This window comes from Anopheles nili, chromosome 2 (genome assembly GCF_943737925.1).
Source record: "Anopheles nili chromosome 2, idAnoNiliSN_F5_01, whole genome shotgun sequence".
In the NCBI taxonomy this organism is placed as follows: Eukaryota; Metazoa; Arthropoda; class Insecta; order Diptera; family Culicidae; genus Anopheles; species Anopheles nili.
Window position 1 is genome coordinate 68,395,465 of NC_071291.1, and position 20,847 is coordinate 68,416,311.

General features: G+C 50.4%; 1 protein-coding gene across 1 annotated transcript in view; it reads right to left on the reverse strand.

The window, feature by feature from the left end:
- The window catches only part of LOC128720347 (optomotor-blind protein), a 95,688-nt gene that overhangs the window by 29,542 nt on the left and 45,299 nt on the right, over positions 1 to 20,847 (reverse strand). Inside the window, exon 4 of the mRNA XM_053814011.1 lies at positions 7,191 to 7,214. Within this exon, the coding sequence (XP_053669986.1) occupies positions 7,191 to 7,214 (24 nt within the window). The remainder of the gene's footprint in view (positions 1 to 7,190; positions 7,215 to 20,847) is intronic.

Consider the following 20,847-nt stretch of genomic DNA (forward strand, 5'->3'; position numbering starts at 1 on the left):
GATCGACAAATGGACGGCAGAAGTCGCAACAAAATGGCACTCCCATTTGGTGGAAATTGTTACAAAACAGCCATTCCCAGTGAATGCCTCATTCGCGAGTGGAGGGCATAATAGCAAAAAAAAAGGGCACACACGAGCTTAATGTCGCGTTCCCCAGCGCACATACATGGTTGCTAATGATTGTCACTGCGTTTAACGATCGATGGATGGGTGGATAAGTTTATTTGCGTCTTCCGGTCGGTCTCGTGGGTCGCTCTCTAGAACCGACCAGAAGCGAAGCAGTTACGAGCGGGTTTTCCTTGCTTTTTTTTCCTTTGGGGCGTACGGAAGCACTCCAGCACTCGTGTCCGGCACAAATCAGATTACAACAAGGTTAGAGTCAAACCGTACGAATGAGTTTCGCGGCTGGAAAGTTGCACAAAACACGCAATCGTGTGTAAAAATCAATCAAATGGGCTGTATATGATGATTTGAACATACACAACGTACTCCAGGAAATATATTTAAATAAAGCTCTTTCCAAAGCATTTCTTGTTTAGTTTCACAGCAAACAATTTCCTTCGTGAAAGATCTTTTTCACGTTTCTTTTCGTACGCATCGAATCCTCGAAAATCAAATGCAAAAACCGCTCCTCCTCTGGCAGAGACAATTTCCCTTATTCCGTTCCGTTTTTTCCGTTCCGTTCATCGATTTCCATCGATTTTCCCTTTAATCACCCTCGTTTCTTTATTGTGCGATGAAGTTTATTTTATTCGCGTTTCGTTTGTCCGTACGAGCCGCGTGTCACCACCACCTACTAGCACCGTGGCCAGGCGCCATCAGGACACGACGCCGACACAAGCGACACAGACAATTTCCTTCACTCCCGATTCGCGCAGACGACGCGATGCACAACTTGTAGAAGCAAATTAAATAGACGTAATTTAATCATTCAATTTCGGGTGAATTTTTTGTGTGTGCCTTGCCACTCAACATCCCCTGCAGTACGCTGGTCTACGGTTGATGCAAACTGCGCCTTCTTTCCCCGGTCAGGTCGCATGTGCGGATTGATTTAGCATTTGCATCGTTTGCTTCATTTGAATACACTCAACCGACGCGGTGTAGAATGCGGGAGGAGAGCAAAAAAGTCTGAAGGAGCAAAAACGAAAAGTCAAGTAAAATAAAACGAGAACCCCAAAAACGAGATCAAAGCATTTCCCTCACCGACTCGGTTCGACAGTTTTGAAAGCGACACCGTGGGATGACAACGGTACGGGTACTTTCTTACACCGGCCGAGCTGGGGGCGGCGACTGGGAAATTGAGGATTCGGAACCCGGTCCCGTCTTGAACCGCAAGAACGAGGTGGAATAAATTGGAGAAGTTAATTAGTCCACTCTCTTTGGTTTATGGTTTGTGGATATGGTTCATCACCCTCCCACGGGGCCTATAGATTCGTGTCGTTCGAGTTGGCGTACGAAACCGTTCGCGAATCAAGACGTCACCAGCGACCGGTTCAATTTGGGGACGGTTTTTTGAGTTTTTCGTCGGCGTCAAACCCCAAGATGAAAGCCCACCGGAAGGTCAATGGCCGGTGGGAAATCAACGCTGGAAAAACCTACCCCGTGGTAGTTCGCTTCTCGAAGAGACTTTAATTGACTGCGTTCACACTTCGGCCTTCCCGATTCTTCATCTCACCCCGGGGCCAGATTTTATACATCCGGTTCGCGCTTCTGAACCTGTGTCTGGCGTACGAGCCCTAGAACATGGGTGTTGTCGGTTTTATTAACTTCTGCTTCCTGTCTCGCAAGGTCGCCGTTCGGTAGCACTAATTAATGTGCGGCTCAACTGGCATCAGGATGTTCAGTTGCTTCCCAAGCGCAAGCCCAATTGCCATTGCTCTTTGCTCGGGCGGGATGTTTCATTTAACCTTTTTGCCGGGTGCTATCCGTCGGGGGCTATCTTTCTCGATTTCTCAATGAACGAAAGAATCCGCTACAAAGCGCTCTAATGCTAACGTGAAACTAAGCCCCCATAAAAAAGGAGAGAAAAAAAAAACACAAGGAAGCACTCGAGTAGGCAAACGATGTACAAACCGAACCATTCCGGCAGCATAAACGCGCAAACGGCGGGCTGGTACAATCGTAAAAACTACACCAATTTCATATAAAATAATTAAATGATGGAGAACGGAGCAAACCGCAACTCTCTGCGTTCGAAAATGTCCGGTAGCTAGAGGGAACGCGCGAGCCAGCTCGATCGTTTGGGCATTGGGTGGCCCAACGGACCCGGAGGGCCTATTAAGGGCCAGTGGAGCCACAGAACGGAAGGAAAGAAACAGTAAACAAATAAACACAGCAAGCACACGGGCGGCCTTCTGCACGATCGCAAGCGCCACCAGCGTCCAGCATTGATTTTTGCTCAAAATGTATGTCCCATCCTTTTTTCTCCACCAGCCACAAGCCACCAGTCCAGGGCCGCGTGATGGCTTCGGTTTCGATCGATCGGTTGGAAGAAGGCACAGATTGAAACAATTGAACAGGCCAGGCCCACGTTTCGGTGGAAGAGAAGGGAAAACAAATCATGTGCCTGCGGGGGATGCGACCCAGGAAAGCCAACCCCCGTCTCGGCACGAGCAGAAGACGGTGGCTCGCTTTTGCTAACGATACCAAATTCAGCGAAACCCGCACGGTTTCAGGGAGAGTTGGACGCCCGATTGGACGTGAGAACTGCGCGGAATTGTTTCCCGGCGCACGGGCGTCGTGGTGCAAGGAGTTTGCGCGGTGGTGGCAAGCGAAACAAAAAAAACCGAATGTAAGGCAGCAAGCGAACGCGAGAGGGCGATCTGTTACAAATAAGAGTCACGGGAGGCCACCGGCGGGCGCCGAGGATATGGCGCCGGTCGCGCGAGAAGCCACCAGCGCCACGGGGTCGCCAGGTGCCGGGGTGGCTTGTATTAACATATGTTTAGATACCAATTATTTTGGATTTTATTTCGACGACCAGGACGATGGCGCGTCACGGCGCAAGGATGTCTGTGGAAAAGGGACGCTTCGAATACGGGAGCCTACCGATTCTCGCATTGACGGTGTGGCGAGACAACGCGCTATCCCGCGAGATCGCACCGTTGAGCAACGGGCAGAAGCAAGAAAAAAAGCAACAACGAAAGACTTGAGCGCTTCGGTAAGCGACGAACCTCGAAAAACTCTCGTGCCCGTTACTAGCGCCATCTAATGGAGCGCGGGGAAGTTCCGCTCTTTCGTTGTTTGCTTTTTCCCGTTCCACCACCACCGTCGCCGTTGCCACCACGAAACCCCCCCGCGGAACGTTATTCCATTTATCATCTTTTTCCTTCGATCGTTCCATTTATCCCGGCGCTGCCAGCGGGAAGCGCCCGTTGTTTGCTAAACGTTACACGAGCCCGTTCCCCGAAATTAATCATGATGTGATCATTAAAGCGGTGCTTTCCGCCTGCGCCGGATAATGCTTGTCCCGGTGCCGTGATTGATCGGTGCGCCGCTGGTGAAGAAGATGTTAATGGCAAGGGTGAGGCTCCTGATTACGCGCAGGTTACTTTTTTTTTCTTTTGAGAAGGCATTAGAGCGGTGTTGAAGCCGTGTTCGTGAGTTTGATAATTGTCACCAGGGAACATTTCGAGGCCACAATTGGTACAGCTTATTGTCTAATGGCGTCTGCTTGGTGCTTGATTAATAAAGCTTGCTGATGTGCCACGTTTCCATCACCCACAATGGTTTAGCCCCAACCGAAATCAAAAGCCCATCCAAGAAGGCGCAGCCAATCCAAGCAACCCGGCACAACACAACGTCATCGAAACGAGAACAAAACGATCGTTTGGTTGTGCATTTCAAGGGAGGTTTTTTTTTGTCCTGTTGTTCCCTATCATCATTACACCCCAAATTGGAAGTAATACAATCGCATTAGCGCGACCAGCACGGCCCCATCCACAAGGCTCATTTAACAACGGTTCCGCTGGTTAACTTTAAGGTGACACCGGTTTCATTCGTGAGGTCCAAATTGGTCCCGAAGCTCGTCCTAGCGCTATCAACCGACTCGATCACAACGCGCTGGCTTACCAGCGCCGGTCACCTGCGCCCGTGGTCAGGTTTCATCGTTTGTCGCTATTGATTAATAGGCGAAGATTAAGATTAAGAGAGGGTGAACAAAAAGAGAACTAGCGGCTCCCCGTAATGCTACACCGCGCGACGCTGTTCAGGATCGGCCCTCGGGGCTAACGGAAGCGACATTTCATCCGAAATGGGCCTTCTCCAGAGCCTTCCGAACCGGGCGACGTGTTTGTTCGACATCTTTGCTGGCGGTTAGGTTTATGGAGCACCTTCGAGTGGCAATTAATGGTAATTTATGTTGTTTGCCTCTGTTTGGTTTTGCTGTTGTATTGCGGCAGCTCGTTAGTGCGCGGCTTCTTACGTAATATTTAGATCGCTGCGTGACCTTGAAGACATCAAGTTTATGACACACGGTCGCGATCGCAGGTTCGGGAAGCTGGCGGTTGTGAAAAATGACCTGTCGCTCGAGCTTTACGAGCCAGCTGTTTGGTTGGGTGCTGTAGAACGCATCGATGCCGGGAACAAGAATCATTTATGATAAGCATGTCTCTTGTAGGAAACCCCTTCTTTTTTGATTGATTAAGCGGCTATGATTGATAAAGCGAACGATCAGCCTGGGCTTACAAGTGCGCGCAAGAAGGATTACACGCGTTCAATCGGAGAAAAAGATATCAGAAACGCTCGTCATGTCCTCAAGAAATGGCGCTTTTTGGCAGTTGATGATGATTTTCCTCCACATAGTTATAATAATCAAATCACAAACGATCCTCTAGGCGGAGAAAAGTGAAACAAAAAATTGTCTAAAAGGGTCTACAGCACCGTGGATACACTTTTTCAAGCCATTCCCGTGGAAGGATTATGAAGAAAAGTCACACAACAATTGGCATTCCTTTTGTCGTGGCCGTTTGAGGAATCGTGAAATGGTTTCCGAAAAAAAGGAAACCAAAAATAGCCGCCCGTCCAATCCGGTGGACGATTTGGGGCGACTTTAAACGATTTCATCCCCGATAGTCCTTTTCCCGTGGACTTTCCGGCCAGGGTGGGCCCGCGGTCTGTCCCAAAGCGAACATGCAACAGCTCGCTGTCGATTCACTTAAACCGAAACCTTCCGGCATGGCGGGGGTCCCAAAAGCCACCCCGAGGTTTTTGTGTGCAAAAAAAAAATGGCAAAAAAGAAGCTTCAACAAGCCAGCCGAAATATAGGAGAAACAAAAAACGTATATGTATCGATCGGCGACGGCGGCATCGTCGAGCTGGCGTCATGTTTCGTTGCGCCGGCGGATGCCGAGACTTTGATCTCGGTCCGTCTGCCCTGGGCAAGCGCCGCTCTTTAACATCCAAAGAGACCTCCGCGCGGGCGACAACCGAACCGATATCCGGCCTCCCGAAAGAGAGAGAAGAAGAGAGAGAACGAGAGAGGGATGAAAATTCAGAGGAAGCAGAAAATAATGAGGAGCAGAGGGCGCTCCCGAAGATATAAAGGAAAGGACAAAACCTGAAAACGGCCTCCAGCGTATTTCGACGGTAAATCGTGCTGCATTGGACACTTCGTTTAATGGAGCCTGCCTGATGGGGGAGGGAGGCCGAAGGTTCCCTCCCTTTATACCCACCCTCTCCCCTCCTCCCCCTACCGTTCGATCCACATTAATCCACGATCCGCGGCTGAGGGCCGTTAACATAAATTCCCTCAAATCCCACCAACGGAGCACGCCATCGGAGGCTGTGCGGATGCGCCGAGACCACGGGAGGTGGCTTTAATAAAAACAAATCTGGCGTCTGGTGCAACCCTGCCCTCTGACCACCAGGGCACCCTTTCCCCCCCCCCCAATCAGAAGGGGCCGTGGAGCATCTTAAAAGCGCGCCGCGCACAGCAGAAACATGCGCTTTACGATGTTTAAGCCCCCACGCCGGTGTGCGATGGGAACGACTGGCAGGTTCGCGTGCGTGACGCACTCGCGGAAGTGACCGGCTAGTGTTTAAGGGCGGCTGTTTTATAAAGATCTTGGTTCGCACGAAGCTAGAGAGGACGCGGCAGAGACACCTCGCGAACAGCTTGGGAGGTTGAGAGATCTAAAAGCTCGCTGTGAGCTAGCAATCGAAGTTTGTCAGGTTTTTTGACGCATTATTTAAGCTCAATCCTTGATCAGCTTTGCGTATTTTGTGGCTTTTTCAAGTAACCAAGGATCGGATCAATCCCGAATGGTTCACCACCCCGGTAGGTATCATTCATTAGAGGCCTTTTTAGCTCGTCCTTGCCCTTCCCGAGAGCCGAGCTCGCGCGCACTGTTAAAGCATTTGTTGCTTTATGTTCCGGTTTATTTGCTTAAATAAATCTTTCGCGCATGCAGTTCCCCCTCCACGACGCTCCCTACGCCGGGTCTTTCCCCACGAGCATCATGCGCTTATGCTGCGCGTTGTTTTATGTGCTTGCGCTTGTGGGTCTTCTTTTTTTTTTGCTCTTTCTCCCTCATTCCGTGCCGTGTTTTATGTTTGGCTCACGCCGGCACCCAAGCGTCGGGTGGCGGCATTTTGCGCTTTTATGTAAACCTGCAAACCCACCACCGAAGGAGCCCAGGTAATATTGATATTCATTTTTATTGATAGCCCGCAATCATTACCATCGCCGACCGAGGGCCTGCGTGCGTGGTGTTACGGAGGGAAAAGGACTTTTCTGCCGTTGGAAAGGTGCCGATCGGGTGCCTTCCCGCTGTGGGCGCGTGATGGGTGGCCAGCCTTCCCGGCGAGATCAGTTTATTATCATTAATTATCCGCGGAACGGTTTGAAGCCCGGTTCTCGAGGGGATCGGCGCATGAGAGTCGCGTACTTGCGTATACTTCCTATCGATCGTGTTGGAGCCTGTGGCTCGAGTTTATAGTGAAATTCCCATCCCCAAGCGGGTATTTGGTCATGATAAAATGTTTTTGAGGTGCGACAAAGTCAGCACTCGCCGTGCGTTTGCTTGTTTCACTCTAAATTACCTCAATCTGCGATCGCGCAACGCAACACGCGGATCCCAAGGATCAATAGTTTGTTTGTGGGTGTGTGTGTGTTCGTTCGTTCGTTTCGATTTTCAGCATTGGAGAGATGAGTGAGGATAACGGAAGAAATCAAAAAAAGTGTTACATACCCAAACGGTGGAGGCATCGCCAACCTTGAAGATAAGAGAGTAAACGGGTATTAATGACACTGGTAAATAAAATGGAGCCCGCTCGCGCGACCATACGGCAACGCACGCGTGGGGCTTTTTTTGGGTCGGGGGGTTGATGGGGGGGGGGGATTGGGAATAAATGTATGAAAGGGAAGTTTTTATACGTTTTGCAAAACTACACGAACTACTGCCGAAATCCGTAAGGAGTCGGCTCAATGCTCAATCGAGTTTGGAGCTGGAAAATGCGACCTCGAAGGTCCTTCTAGATCCTTCTAGGAGCATCACAAACCTACACCGCCCTTTCAAAGACCACCCTGGCTAGAAGGACAGGAAAAATGGCGATCACCGGCACACGGCAAAATAAAACACTCACATCATGCGTTCAGGATCGAAAAAAAAATCACCTCCCGACGAAGGATGGAATTCCAATGCGCTCCTTAAGCCAACATTAGAAACGGGCCGCAGCATAATGTCATGCATGGCAAACAGCACGCAGCGCCCAAGCGATCTTTGGCACGGCGAGCACGAGATCCTTTTGGCTTCGGACTCCTTCTCTCTCTCTCTCTCGTTCTATTTTTCACTCTCTCTTTCTCTCTCGCAGGATGCTTGACAACAATCGAGCATAAATCAATAAATGGCGCCATTATTATTGATACCTTTCCGATTCCACGGCTTTCCGCGAGTTGGCTCATTATTTTTCTTGCTCCGTCTCTGTGCGCGATTTTTTTTATTCGCGTCTGTGTGTGTGTGTGTTCTCTCTCTTTTCTTCGCTGGTTTGTATCCGAAATCTTCATCCTTCCGCGCCACGTTTCTGCTTCGTCGCGGTTGTCTCTGGTGAATTTTGAATCGATTTCCTTCGCACGCGCAACGAAGAAGTTTCTTCTCCACTTTTCTTTCGCTCTCTCTCTCGCTCTCTTTTTTTCTTACCCCAAAAAAGGATTCCAAAAGGGTGAAACGGTGGTACAGGGAAGCCGCAGAAAGAATAAAACATATCGTTTGCACGCCAAATCCGACAGACGGAATTCAATTTATGCGTTCGATTCGGCGGCCCTTTTTTCGTTTGTGTGTCTCTTTGTGGCTGGTTTCTCTCTGCCCTGCCCAAGGATACCAACGGCTGTTCCTGCTTCACCTCCTTCGACAAGGAGCCGCCGGCGGCATGCAGCCGGCCTTAGGCGGTGGTTGGCGACAATCGGCCGGTTACAAATATTTTCCTTGTCAAATCGCGATCCTTGTCGGGAGGAGTAATTTATCTAGCAGGGAGCGCTCGGTTTTTGTCCTTCTTGGTTTCGCCTCCACGCCACGTTCGAGCTTTGTAGGCATCGCGCGACCAAGGGACCGAGAAATCGAGCCCGTTGATGCTCGTGACAGCCAGAGAAGAGACAATTTGGCTCAGGGTTTTGTTAGTCGAGTGTTTTTGATTTTTTGTTTGAATTTCAAGAACAAATCAATAGGGACTTTTGGCGTCAAGGTAGACGAGGACAGTATTTTTGAAGGGAAAAACGTCTCACCTTGAGGGATGCTTTCGACCGGAAACTTCAAGAGATTGAAATATTTCTCATCCCATCTTCATTAGCTAAAGAACAAACGCTCGAAACAATTACACCATCGCTTTAATCACGCACCCGGAAAGCAGTTCGTTTTCTCAGAACCACCCAAAGTGAGACATTCGTGCCTGTGCTCCTCGCATACGAACACGCCACTTTTTCACCGACCCACTCAAACCATTATCGAACTCAGAGACCCCGATTGCAGCCACCCGAAAGATGAAGATGCCACCGAAAATCCGGGACTACGGCGACTAACGACGCGATTTGTCAATGCCCATTCACCAGCTGGACGCACGCACGATAAGCCCACCACACGGACCGGCCGCCGGACACGCGGGTCGATTAAAAGCTATAATTCGATTTTCAAACCCGGAGGTCCCCCGGAACAGGCCGCCAAGTCCGCTTAACATTCCTCGGCCGCAGGTGTCGACAGGAGCGGATTTGTGATTCCGTTCGATCGCACCCAAAAGAAGATCGAGCCCCAAACGCAACCGACCTTCGCTTCGCGTGCTCATTAGCCCGGTCCCGTTTGCGTTGCGGGTTGGTTGGGTTTTTGGGTTTTGGGTGCTTCTTCTCGCTGCTTGTTTTACCGTCCTTTTGCTCCACCCGATGCAGGAAAGCCCGAGGGGTGGTCCACCGGTTGCTCATTATCGGCAATTAATATGCAGACGCGGAGAGGAAACCAATAAAACCCCCTTCAAGAACCCTTCGGAGTGAGCCACGAACCAGTTCGGCGGTGTGGGCTTTTCCCAGGACAAGCGGCACCGATCGCGCACCGCACCGAAATCCATCCGCGCTTGGATGGAGTAATTAAAGCCACGATATTACCCCACGCGGGATTTTTTTTTACGATTCATTCGCGATCCTCACCACGGAGTGTGTTGGAAGGAGTCGATTTTTCGTTGACCTCTCGTCGGATCGAGGATCACGATCGGGTTGGATGGTGAATCTGTCACACACGGCGAGTTGTCGCAGCGATCATCACATCCCATGCCTCATCAATATTCACGCGCAAGCGATCGCAACGGAATCGGACCACATTCTGACGAAAGCATCAGGATCGATGCAAATCGTCCTGCCGGGTATTTGCCCCCCGGGGGGTTGGGTCATTATTTTCCTCTGGCATCAATTTGCATGTGTGTCTTCCCTCGAGGGCTACATGCGCGCTTTCACACGCATTCAGGACCCTTTTGTAGGTGATCGTGGGCCTGAAACGATCGTTCGAAGCTGTGCCCCAAAAACCCAAGCCCGTTTTCCAAAGGGCCCTCCCAAACGGTTCCAGCGGTGCGACGACAGGTTCCGAGGGTGCCCTCGGAACAGCGCGACAAAAGAAAGAAGGAAGGAACAAAAAAAAAAGGGGAGAACCTCGCGTAAACAAATACGCGCCGAGTAGCGATTTAATCAGCTCGGGTTCCGGAGCCACGCTGCAGTCTGGCGCCTTGGAAGCGCACGAGCCCCCATCCTGGCGGATCCTGGGGCAGGCGAACGGAACGGTGCAGGAGAAATATTTATAATTTTTGCTTCCCGAACGCGAACCGCGACCGCAAAAAGGAAGCGAAACGAAGCGAACGGGGCCGCAACTGTCCCATATCGAAGAAATCAACATAAATAATGTGGCGCCCGTTGGGTCCGAAAATGTTGTAGCTCGGTGGGAAGAAAGGGCCGCCATTGGTGGTGGTGGTGGTGTTGGTGGGGGAGCGGGATGCGGGGCGCCATTCCGACCTTGCTTCGTGTGTTCGTGTGTGAGTGTGTTAATTTTTTTTGATCCCTTCTCTCCCGCTTTTTTGCGATTTGCTTTCCTCGGACCGAATCTGACCGATTGTCTTCGAAGCGGTCACGTTCCCTGAGCACCGTTGTTCGTCAGCCGTACGTCAGCATCACGAGATGTGTCTCCTCGAGGGTTCTGTAATCCCGCGATCGATCCTCGCACGATCAGACAACACGAAAATCAAACCCACCCGGCTCTACAATACCTTCCCGTGGGGTTTTTGCGCGTACGGATTGCTTTAAAACCGAAAACCCACGAAACCGTGGGTCACTCGCGTTAGCGCTTGGCAGGAGTCAATCAAGTGGTGTTGAAAGCGGAACACTTACCTGCAACGAGATCGAGAATGAGAAAATGAGAAAGGAAAAGCGTTAGAAAAATATTAACAACACCGGCGGGTTGCGTGTAGATTGGCGCAGTTGAGTTGCATTCGATCGTATCTGGATGATGAGCAACAACAGCAGTAGCAGTAGCTCATGATCAGAATGTGAGGGTTCTCGATCACTTAGGAAGAGCACGATCACTTGGGAACGATTTGTAAAGCGAACAGATAAGCTAAACAGCCAGCCCAGCATTAGCTATAGCTTCCCCGGTGAGTTTTCTCGCTGTAGAACAACTCGAACAAATGCGCCGCATGAATTATGGCGCGATCGGCTTATCTATTCGAGCCAACCAACCACCTCAACCGATGTCGTGATGTTCACCGCTCACGTTCACGTCTCGATATCGGATGATGATGAATAGCTGCACATTTGCGCGCCCAACCGCTAAGGGAGTGGAGTGTTTTGCTAGCGATTAGTCTCGGCTGTGGGCAGCTGAGTAGAAGGGCCGCTACGATAGTTCACAGTCAATTAGGTGGGCATTGTGTTGCTCGTTTTTCATGCGCCTTAATAGAGGTGTACGAAGCGGGAGGGAAAAGAAAGACGCGATTTCCTTGGCGTTCCAATGCGCTTGTAATCACTTCATTTCGCGAAGGTTTCCACGGGCGCAATTCGGTAATTATTTGCCACCGTCGGGTGGCTGCATTTGGTGGACGATCATTTTTATCGCCCGACTGTTGATCGAGCCTTTCACAGGGTTCCTTTTCAGGACACAAGATAATCATCGGTTAAACCGGCCTTCCCAGGACACGCATCCTGGCCCCTTTGGGGTGCGTGGAGCGAACAGAAACACAAATCATAAATAATTGATAATTATCGTTTTGCAGCTCGTGATTGATTCCGCACGGCGATGCTGGCTGCACTTACGCTCTCACGAAGGGCGCCTGTTTATTTTTGAAGGCTTTTGCGTGACGCAGATGGAAAAAGGTGCCCACGAGCAGAAGGGCTCATCATCGTCGAGTTCGTTGCAATGTTTGTTTTCGATGTCTAATTTTCTTCACTCAATGTTTTCGTTTTTATTTCTTCCTCGAGCTCTTATTCAAACCGGCACTTATTCTGGATGCTTTTGGGTATCATACGAACGGACATCTTGCTCTTGATTGCGTGACGTCGATTTACGAATGGCAAGTGATTTGCAGCCAACAATGCCGCAGAAAAAAAGCACACAGGTGTTAGGGAGTGATGGAGGGTTTAATGCTCGATTTACAGCCTCACGAAAAACGACATCTCCCAACGCAGACTGGTTTTCATTTCCTTCGCTTAGATTTTACGATCAAAATGTGATCGTTTTACGACGATCGTTCTTCCCGAGAACACCCTCACCCCAAAACCGACCCGGGAGGTTGTTTATTTGAACCAGTTTTTTTTCCGTTGTTGTAAATTTTTATTTTGCGCCCAACCGGATAAGGTTCGGACGATAAAATTCGCTCCCATCCCGCCGGTTTCACCGCACCGAATCGATTTCGTTTCGCGAACGATCGATGCGATCGACACCCGGGGATGAGGGGCGGCATTTCCCAGGGCTCGAGCCCACCCAAGTCGCACCGGGATTAGGCGCGCGGGATCTCAAGCAGCGAAAACAAACGAACAAACAAACCGCAAAACCACACGCGCCCGCTCGGGGACGGCTGATTGGAGCTTGTTAACAAAACCCGCTGCTCCGAAAACAAGAGGAAGCAGATGAGGGAGAGAAAAAAAAGGCGGACTAGAGCCGGCGGTGGCGTGGTGTCGGGAAATGGATCTAAAAATTAACGCACCCCGTGAAAACGGAGCGAAGAAGCCCAACGAGCCTCCCGAAAAAATAAAAAAAAAACAAACAGCTTAAGGGCAGACGTGCGAGACGCTTATTCGTTCCCGGAACCGATGGAAAATTATGACTTTTGTGGTACACACACACACACACAAACGCCGTCGCGCCGTGGGCGAAAAACGCACACGGATGAATCGCGAAGGCTCATCGTTCTAAGGCGCCAGAAGGTAGCTTACAATTATTTATGAATTATTTGCTTTTGCTCGCCCGTCCCGGTTTGCCCGGTTTTTCCGCTCGCCTCGCGGAATGGCATTGGGTCCCACGGAACGCGCGGAAAAGCACCCTAAACGGTGGCGTGAGATAGACAGAGTGAGAGAGAGAGCGCACACGGAAAGGGCCTCACCGTAAATGGAGCGCTTTTGTCGTGGTTCGGGATCGGGATTAATGCAGCCAAAGCTCGGAACGGACCACCTCTGGGATCGTGGGCCGTCTATGGGAGCTCCGTCAGACGATCGGCCAGACGATAAAACCAACCAACCCAATGGTGCGAATCTCGTCCTTGCCGGGTCCTGCTGGTGCAGGATTTTCCCTGCCTCGACGGGCGCGCATTCGGCCGTATTTAAATGATTACGAATCGTGCCCGTGCAGATGCTGGTGGCGGATAAATTGGTCACGCTTTTCCGCGCCAGAGACGCGCCATTGCGGGCGCCGGCATTTTTCCCTTCGGCCACCCTTTTTTCGACGATCGCTTCCGATAGACCACCGAGTGGGACGGAACGAACCCACCGCCCCTGAGCAGAAGCCCGTCCGCATTGCGGAAGGTTGGCCGCCGTTTTTTGAATAGCTCGGTGGTACACTCCACCGAAGGGGGTGCAATAAGGGATGAATGAGGGTGCACCACCCACAGCATTTGTGGTCGGTTTTATTCGCCTTCTGCAATATATATATATAAATGTTTTTTGTCGACCTCCCGATCGCCTATCAGCTCCGTGCGCCAAAACCGGACCAATAAAAAGGAGGAAAAAATAAGGAACTACGGCTCGTGGGCCGCTTGCAGGTCGCCTTGCTGGCGGCCTTTTGACGAACAGGTTCGACCTCAACCTAGGCTATCGGTTGGGCGATGTTGGAATGTTAGATCGGTGCGCTCCATAAAGTACAATTAAAAAGAAATTAAGCCGACTGTGTATGTGTGTGCGAGCGCGCGCGTGCGCCGGACGAACGTTAAACTTAATGAACAATGTTTCCCTGTGCTGGAGTTGGAGATTTTTAATTTCCCCAAGGCGACCAATCGAACGGTCATTTTTCGTTGGTCGAACCCTCGCTCGAAGCAGGAAATGTAACGCACTGCGTCAAATCTCAACTGCACGCGCGTCTTCACCCGCATCAGCACCGAAATCAAGCCTTTAGAGATGTTCCAAAAATTCGAGCCAACACTCCTCGAGCCGCCCTCGAACAAACAAGAAAAAAAGCGGGCCCCCGAGTTGACATGGGGGAAGTTTTTGTCTTTTCACTCGATCAATTATTCAATTCCGGCTCAATTGGCAACGGGCGGGTTAAAAAGTTCTCCCAATTTTGGCCCACGACGGCGCGCCCGAGTCGGAAGGGATTTTGATGTTCGAACATGATTTAGGGCCGGAGTTGTTGGAGATGTCGTTCTTGAGAGAGAGAAAAAAAACAACCACACACACACACACACACACAGTCAACCCCCCGAATGCCTTGCGCCCTTTTGTGGACGACCGGCGCTCGAGATTCTTAGATGCCTTTTGGGCCCGCATGCCTGCTGCCTTTCGGTGTTCCGTTTCGAGCCCTTGGAATCTAATTCCTAATGCCCGTGGGCCCGCCCGTGGCCTTGCGCTTGCTTTGACGCTCAACATATGTCAAGTTATTTAGTTTTTTTTTAAACTGATTTCTCCCCATGACGGATCGGACGGCATGGCGTCTTCTTTTTTCATGTCGCACTGCCAAAGGACTCGCTCGCTCCCTCTCGAGTTGAGTCGATCTGACAAGGGAATTGGGGACTCGCGGGTTTGATGCAGGAATACATGGGGGAATAAAACAACAGCAACAACCACGGCAGCACAACACAACACCAATAGGATGTGTAGAATGTCTCGCAGACGCGGTCCGCGCGGATGGTGCGGGAAATGTAAGCAGACGCAAGCATTTCATTATGTCAAATCCCGTCCACGGTGCCGACGGGTGCCAGGCGCAGGATTCCGATGTCGATCGGTCGTTTGACGGACTGTGGAATGATGTCTGCTCGCGTCGAGTCGAGGGAGCAAAACGTAACAAAGCAACGGCAACGAGCACAAATAACAACAGCAACACACACACACACACAAAAAGGCGAAGCAAATCGTCCCTCCGACAGTGGGGAACGGAATTCGGTGCGCCATAGCGTAAGGGCTCGTCGGATCCTTCGCCAGAAGGGCGCCCAGGATGGTGAGAAGGGCGAACGAAATCAATCGCTTCACTCCACCGAAACTCCGTGAAACGCAAACGCTGATATTGATCTGATCTCGTTCGCCTGATGCCGTTGAGTGTGTGTTTTTCCGAACCACCTCCCCCGTTACATCCCATCTTTTCATGTCCTCGCGGGCGTCATCCTTGTTTCGGGTGTGTTTCACTCCGATTTGCTGTATCTTGATTTTGTTCGCGTTGTTTTTTTGTCTGTCTCCAATTCCTTTGCGCCATCGAGCACATTTTCGACGGTTTCGGTGACGACTTTAAACAAAATGTCGCCATCCGTCGTGAGTGACTGGCGCCCGGAGTTCGAACGGCAGAATCTGTCATCGAGTCTCCGGCTTGACATGTCTGTCTTTTGGTCCTTTTTAAGGTAGATTGACTGCAACCCACGGAGAAGTAGAACGTTTTTAAACGTAACGTAACGTGCGGAGTCGCCCTATTTCAAAATAATCAAACCCGTAAACCTGCCAAAAGTCCGCTGTTTGAGCTGCTTTAACGCATCCCTGACAAGGACATACCTAACCTCACTTATCCACTGGCGCCATCCCGGCCCAATCCCCAACAGCTCCAGCAAAGCCACCAATTATCACATTGACAAATGTCTGCGAGAAATCCGTTCCCACCGGAACCCTAAGCCCAGCGTCATCCATCATCGTCCGTGTGACACATTTCCTGCGCGAGCCATCATGACTTGATTAGGTCCCGCGATCGTCTTCGATCATAATCGATATCATGATCCGAAGCGATCGCTCATACCCGCCCGCCCGCGTTCTGTGGGCGCCTCCGAGGACCGCGAGCCCGCTACATTGTGCGGGAAAAAGCTTGGGAAACCCACCGTACGAAGCCGAACGAAGAACAAACAAACATGTAATTATATGGTTTAACAAAACGTAGCGTTTCCTCCCGCTCAAAGACCCACGGGCCCGCGGTTGAAGCGCCAGCAGGTCATCGGACCTTCGGGGCAGGATCATAAATAATCAGGAAGCATCGGTTCATCCACGATGGCAGCCAAAGGGAGCCATAGAGAGAGAAAAAGAGAGAGTGAGAGAGTGAACAAACCCCGGCTTTAATACGCCATAAAATATGCCCGATCCGTGCCCTTTTCGTCGTGCGCACCACAGGCACCGTGGCAGGCTAGTTACGATGGCGTTGATGGGTGCTCCGGTGTTGTTATTATTCCATTAATAACGGCGCAGTCCCTTCCGTGGGCCAATGGGTCCCTTTTTTTACCTCACTGGTACCGGGTCCCCGTGTTCTCTCGGGAGGCTTCCCAGCTGGCACTGCTGCATGCTGCGCATCCCTTCGGGACCTTTGCGGGAAATCCGGCGCGAAGCTTCACCCGGGCGAATCTGGATCACGAATGAGCTGTAGAGTGTGGTTGTTGTTTTTTTTTTCTCTCGGTTAAATTAAAATAAGGGTGCTCGAAATCTGGGTGGTACACGACCCAGCTCGGGAGGCGCAACTAACAACAACAACAAAAAACGAACCCCGGGGTTGTTCGCGGAGAAAATCGATCATGTAAGGGTGGCAGATGTATTAATTTGTTCGTCTTTCTTCACTCTTCAGCTGAGAGCTTGAGCCCAGGTCTACCAAAGTAGGTTACAAGCAGGCAGGCAGGTCGGTAGTAAAGATAAAAACCAAAACTACTGAAGCGCTTCATTTCGGGGTTCTATCTGGGATGCGATTAGAAAAACCGCCACCTTAACTTGGATACAAATAGGAATACACGATCTCTCTCTCTCTCGCTCTCTCGCTTTCTTCTCTCGGGTGTCCGCCACCAACAGACGGACTATAAAGAATGATTTATGAGATTTTGATTAGATTACGTTTTTATGGTTAATTAATTGAATAGGCCGTTGTTTTCGGAAAAGGGAAGGATTGGCTCCACGAACGCTGCGTCATGCCTACGGTCGTCATCACACCCTTAAAGCAAGGGTAGCTTTTTTAAAACGCCCACAAAGGGAAATTTGATGACAAATAGACGCACGGGTCCGAGCATAAAACGTGCAGAAATCTTCACTTAACTCCACCGCAATGGCGACCGCGAGAATGGTCGTTGTCAACCCTCTCGAAAATGGAAAAAAAAGTTAAATAAATAAAAAACACAACCCACCCGCAATGGCCCAGCCCAGTGAAGTGAAGGTTTTTTTTTCTTACTTTTGATATGCCATTTTGTACGGTCCGAAATCGACGCAATACATATTCATGCCAAGCAGGCGGTGGATTGGAATTGACAAAAGAAGTAGCAGCAGCAACAACAGCGAAAAAAAGACGCTACAACACAAGAACAAACATCGAAACACCCAAAACTCGGCTCCTTCGGACGCGGTGGCCGCGGACAAACTCAGAAAAAAAACACACAAAATAAGCGTAACAGCGAAACAACGGCAACCCGTGGAATTAATTATCATAAACTAATATAAGCGCACCGGGGGGAAACCGGCGTCTGGATGAAACGTGGGTGTAGGGCAGACAGGCGGCCTCCTACTACCCCGTCTCCCACGCTTGAGGGCTTCCTGATTTCGTGGTTTAGCCACGAAAGCGGTCCGAGCGGAAAGAAAGAAGGGAGAAAAAGGTTAACCAAACGAACGAATGAAAAAAAAAACACACACACACAAACCAACCCCCAATAAACACAGACTGCGGGAGCTTCCTTCCCGAGCGTGTGGGGATTCTCGTGATTAGTGCCAGGGATTTGTGGGAGGTCCATTGTTTTTCTTGCCTGCTTGGGGTGGATGTTGGGACCCACCCTGCTCGGTCTGCCACCCAGTCCAGCCCCCCGGGGGAGGCACGGAATGATTTTCAATTTTCTATTCCGTGTCCGAACCAGATGGGAATAGAGAGATCAATTTTTTGTGTCTGCACGCGTGTGTTTGTCGTATGGTGACGACTACACAGGGTGTTCCTGTTCGATCTGTCACGGCGCGAGCGTTCATCGCCATCATCACCATCATCACCATCATCGCCATCATCACCGTCATCATCCTCATCGCCAGTCGCCATCGGCGCGAGGGCGTTGCCGAGGACTTTCCGGCGGGCCCGTTGGTGTATTAATTAATCGCACACAGTTTGACGCGGACGTGTTCGTTTCGTGCATACGCAATACGTGTCCTCGGGGGAGGAGGGGGACACAAGAAAGAAATAAATATAAAAAAGGAAGAAGAAAAAGCATAAACGTCCTCGCTAATCGGCGCCGTGTGTGGCGGCGTGGTTGGATTTATTTTAATTTTGTTTCCGCGCATCAACGCACCGATAGGGGGAATATCAATTTTGAAGCCTGTTAAAATATGCATACCGAATGAGGGTCTTTTTTTGTTGCAAAAAAGCCGGAAAACCCTCACCACGGAATGTGTTTTAATTGAGCTAAAATGCGAAGTGTGCTTGAGGTGGTGCATTATTGATCAAATGGAAAATGGGAAAAACCGCGAACAAGCATCATTGAAGCCGCTTGGGACGAATCTCCTGCCATGGCTGTAGGTCGGCCGGTATCATCAACCCTTACGGAAAGTGCTTGAAATCAATCAACGACCACGGCCTCGGGTGTAACTAGGCGCTGTAATAGGCCGCGACACCATCCACCATCACGAGTGGGAATTAAAAGGAAGCTGAAAGAAAATCCGCCCTCCCAAATGGGGTGGAATAGGGGGGAGGCGCTTCATGGGTGGTTTGGGATGGAATGAATTTGAGAAATCGAAGCGTGGTGCCGTTTCGTTTGATCAACCTGCGCGCGAGGGACAAACCGGGGAATAATTCATTGCCCGAACTGGGCGGGAAAACGTAAAAAAAAACCCCAACCGCCTGGGCGTTCGAAACGAAACGTTCCGCGAAAGCCAAACCGGACCACCCAAGGATGCGCACAATGGCGCACAATGCGTCCGAAATCGAAGCGTCGCCATCGCCACGCCGACCCAGCAGGGGTTCGTTCAGGGCTCAGGGTTGTTGGAGGTCTTTTTTTTGCGGAAAAATCGTGCACGCCGTCGCGCTGGTCGCAACAATAATCGATTGTTTCGCTTAGACCTGACCGGGCGCTATCAGATCGGATTCGAGGTGCATTAGGGAGCACCATTGCATGTTTTATTGGGGGGATGGAACGGCTTGAAATGAACTCGTAATATTAACGATACAAATTTGTGGTGCGCCGTTTTGGCACGAAATAATAAAACCCATGCGTGCGTTTTCTTCCTCGCTGGTTGTGAGGCTTAACGAAAGTGGAGTTTTGATCGCTCCAAAATCCGCGCCGGTGTCCATTTTGTCCATAGGCTCCGGCAGAAAGCCCAACGCACACACACACACACGGTAACAACTGCAGCGCGAGCCTGGCACGAGGTGGAATGAAACGTGGCCGATGAACATTTATGAGCATGTCGTGGCATTGCGTTCGAGCGTCCCCTTTACGTCTGGGGGTTGGAAGATAAGAGGTGTGTGCGTGTTTCAGGGCGCTTTTCGTGTGCACCCAGTGCACGTTACGACCTCTCCCAGGTCTCTCCCACACGTCATCCCTAGGGGCATACCGACGGCTAAAGGCAAGAATGATGCGACACGTTGGTATGCCTTTTTCGCCGTCCTGCACTTCATAATTCACTCGAAATGCATTATGATGCACTCTCGGTTGGCGTTATATAACTTTGCACCTCCCTTTCTTGTGTGTATGTTTTTTTTTATATTTTCCTTGTCGCATACGGTAGGACGGGCGTTCTCGACGGCCGAGGGTTCAAGAAAATCGATTAAAAATTCCAGCCACACCACGTTGCTGATTCCCGTAGCAATTGAAAGCAATGGTGGTTGGCAGGTAGGTACCCATTGAAAACGAGGTGGTGTATTGTAATCGTACTAAGTAACCTACACCAACGGTGTAGATTCGAACAGGAGTGTGTTTCGAAGCGATGTAAACGAAAGTCCTCTTAAAACTGCACTTAAATCAATGTTAATGGGAGGAAAATCTATCAAAAAGCACGACTGCTAGAGCTCAAATTTAAACTAACCAAAAATCTCTCACAAAAATCGGTGCTTTTTATGAAGCAGCAGCAACAAAATTGAACGTACTTCGAAGCGGTCCTGCCTAAAAACGTTCCTTCGTCGATTCGCGTCGATCGGACCAACATAAATGGAAACCATCTTGAGAAAACGGGGTGCTTCTTTATGCTTTTATTTTATGCTTGGTTGCATCGCTTGGTTTCGCATTCTCTCACTCCAAGCACGCTCGCTCTCTCTCATCTCACCTCACGCGCTCTCTCACGTGAGCTTCACTGTCTACAACTGATTCACAGCTCTAGTTTGTTCACTCACTCACGTGAGCTAGCAAGCATGCGAGAAGGAGCACAAAACATCTAGCACTCTGATTGGAAAACACTGAGAACGTTAGTGAGAAGCCGTTGCTCACGCTCACTACTTAGCTCACCGGTGCATCTCACGCGACTGACAGCTCACGTAAAGGATTTCTCCTTTTTTCCTGCAGCCGCTGACCAAGCGAGTCTTTGATTTCTTTTTGCCCTCCGTTCGAACGGAAGAAAGCGATTCGCTCGCTTTGTTTCGCATTGTTCGCTTCCAAAGAACGAACAGAAGAACAAACCAAAGAACATGGAAAAGGGCGACAGCGATGACGGCGCGATTCGTAATTTAATATTGCATCAAAGCGGGCGCTCGCGACGGCCAGAAGTGCTGCCTTCTTCCCATTCTTCCCGTTCCTAGCGCACCGAGACCGAGGACTCGGTTTACGCTTCTGCAT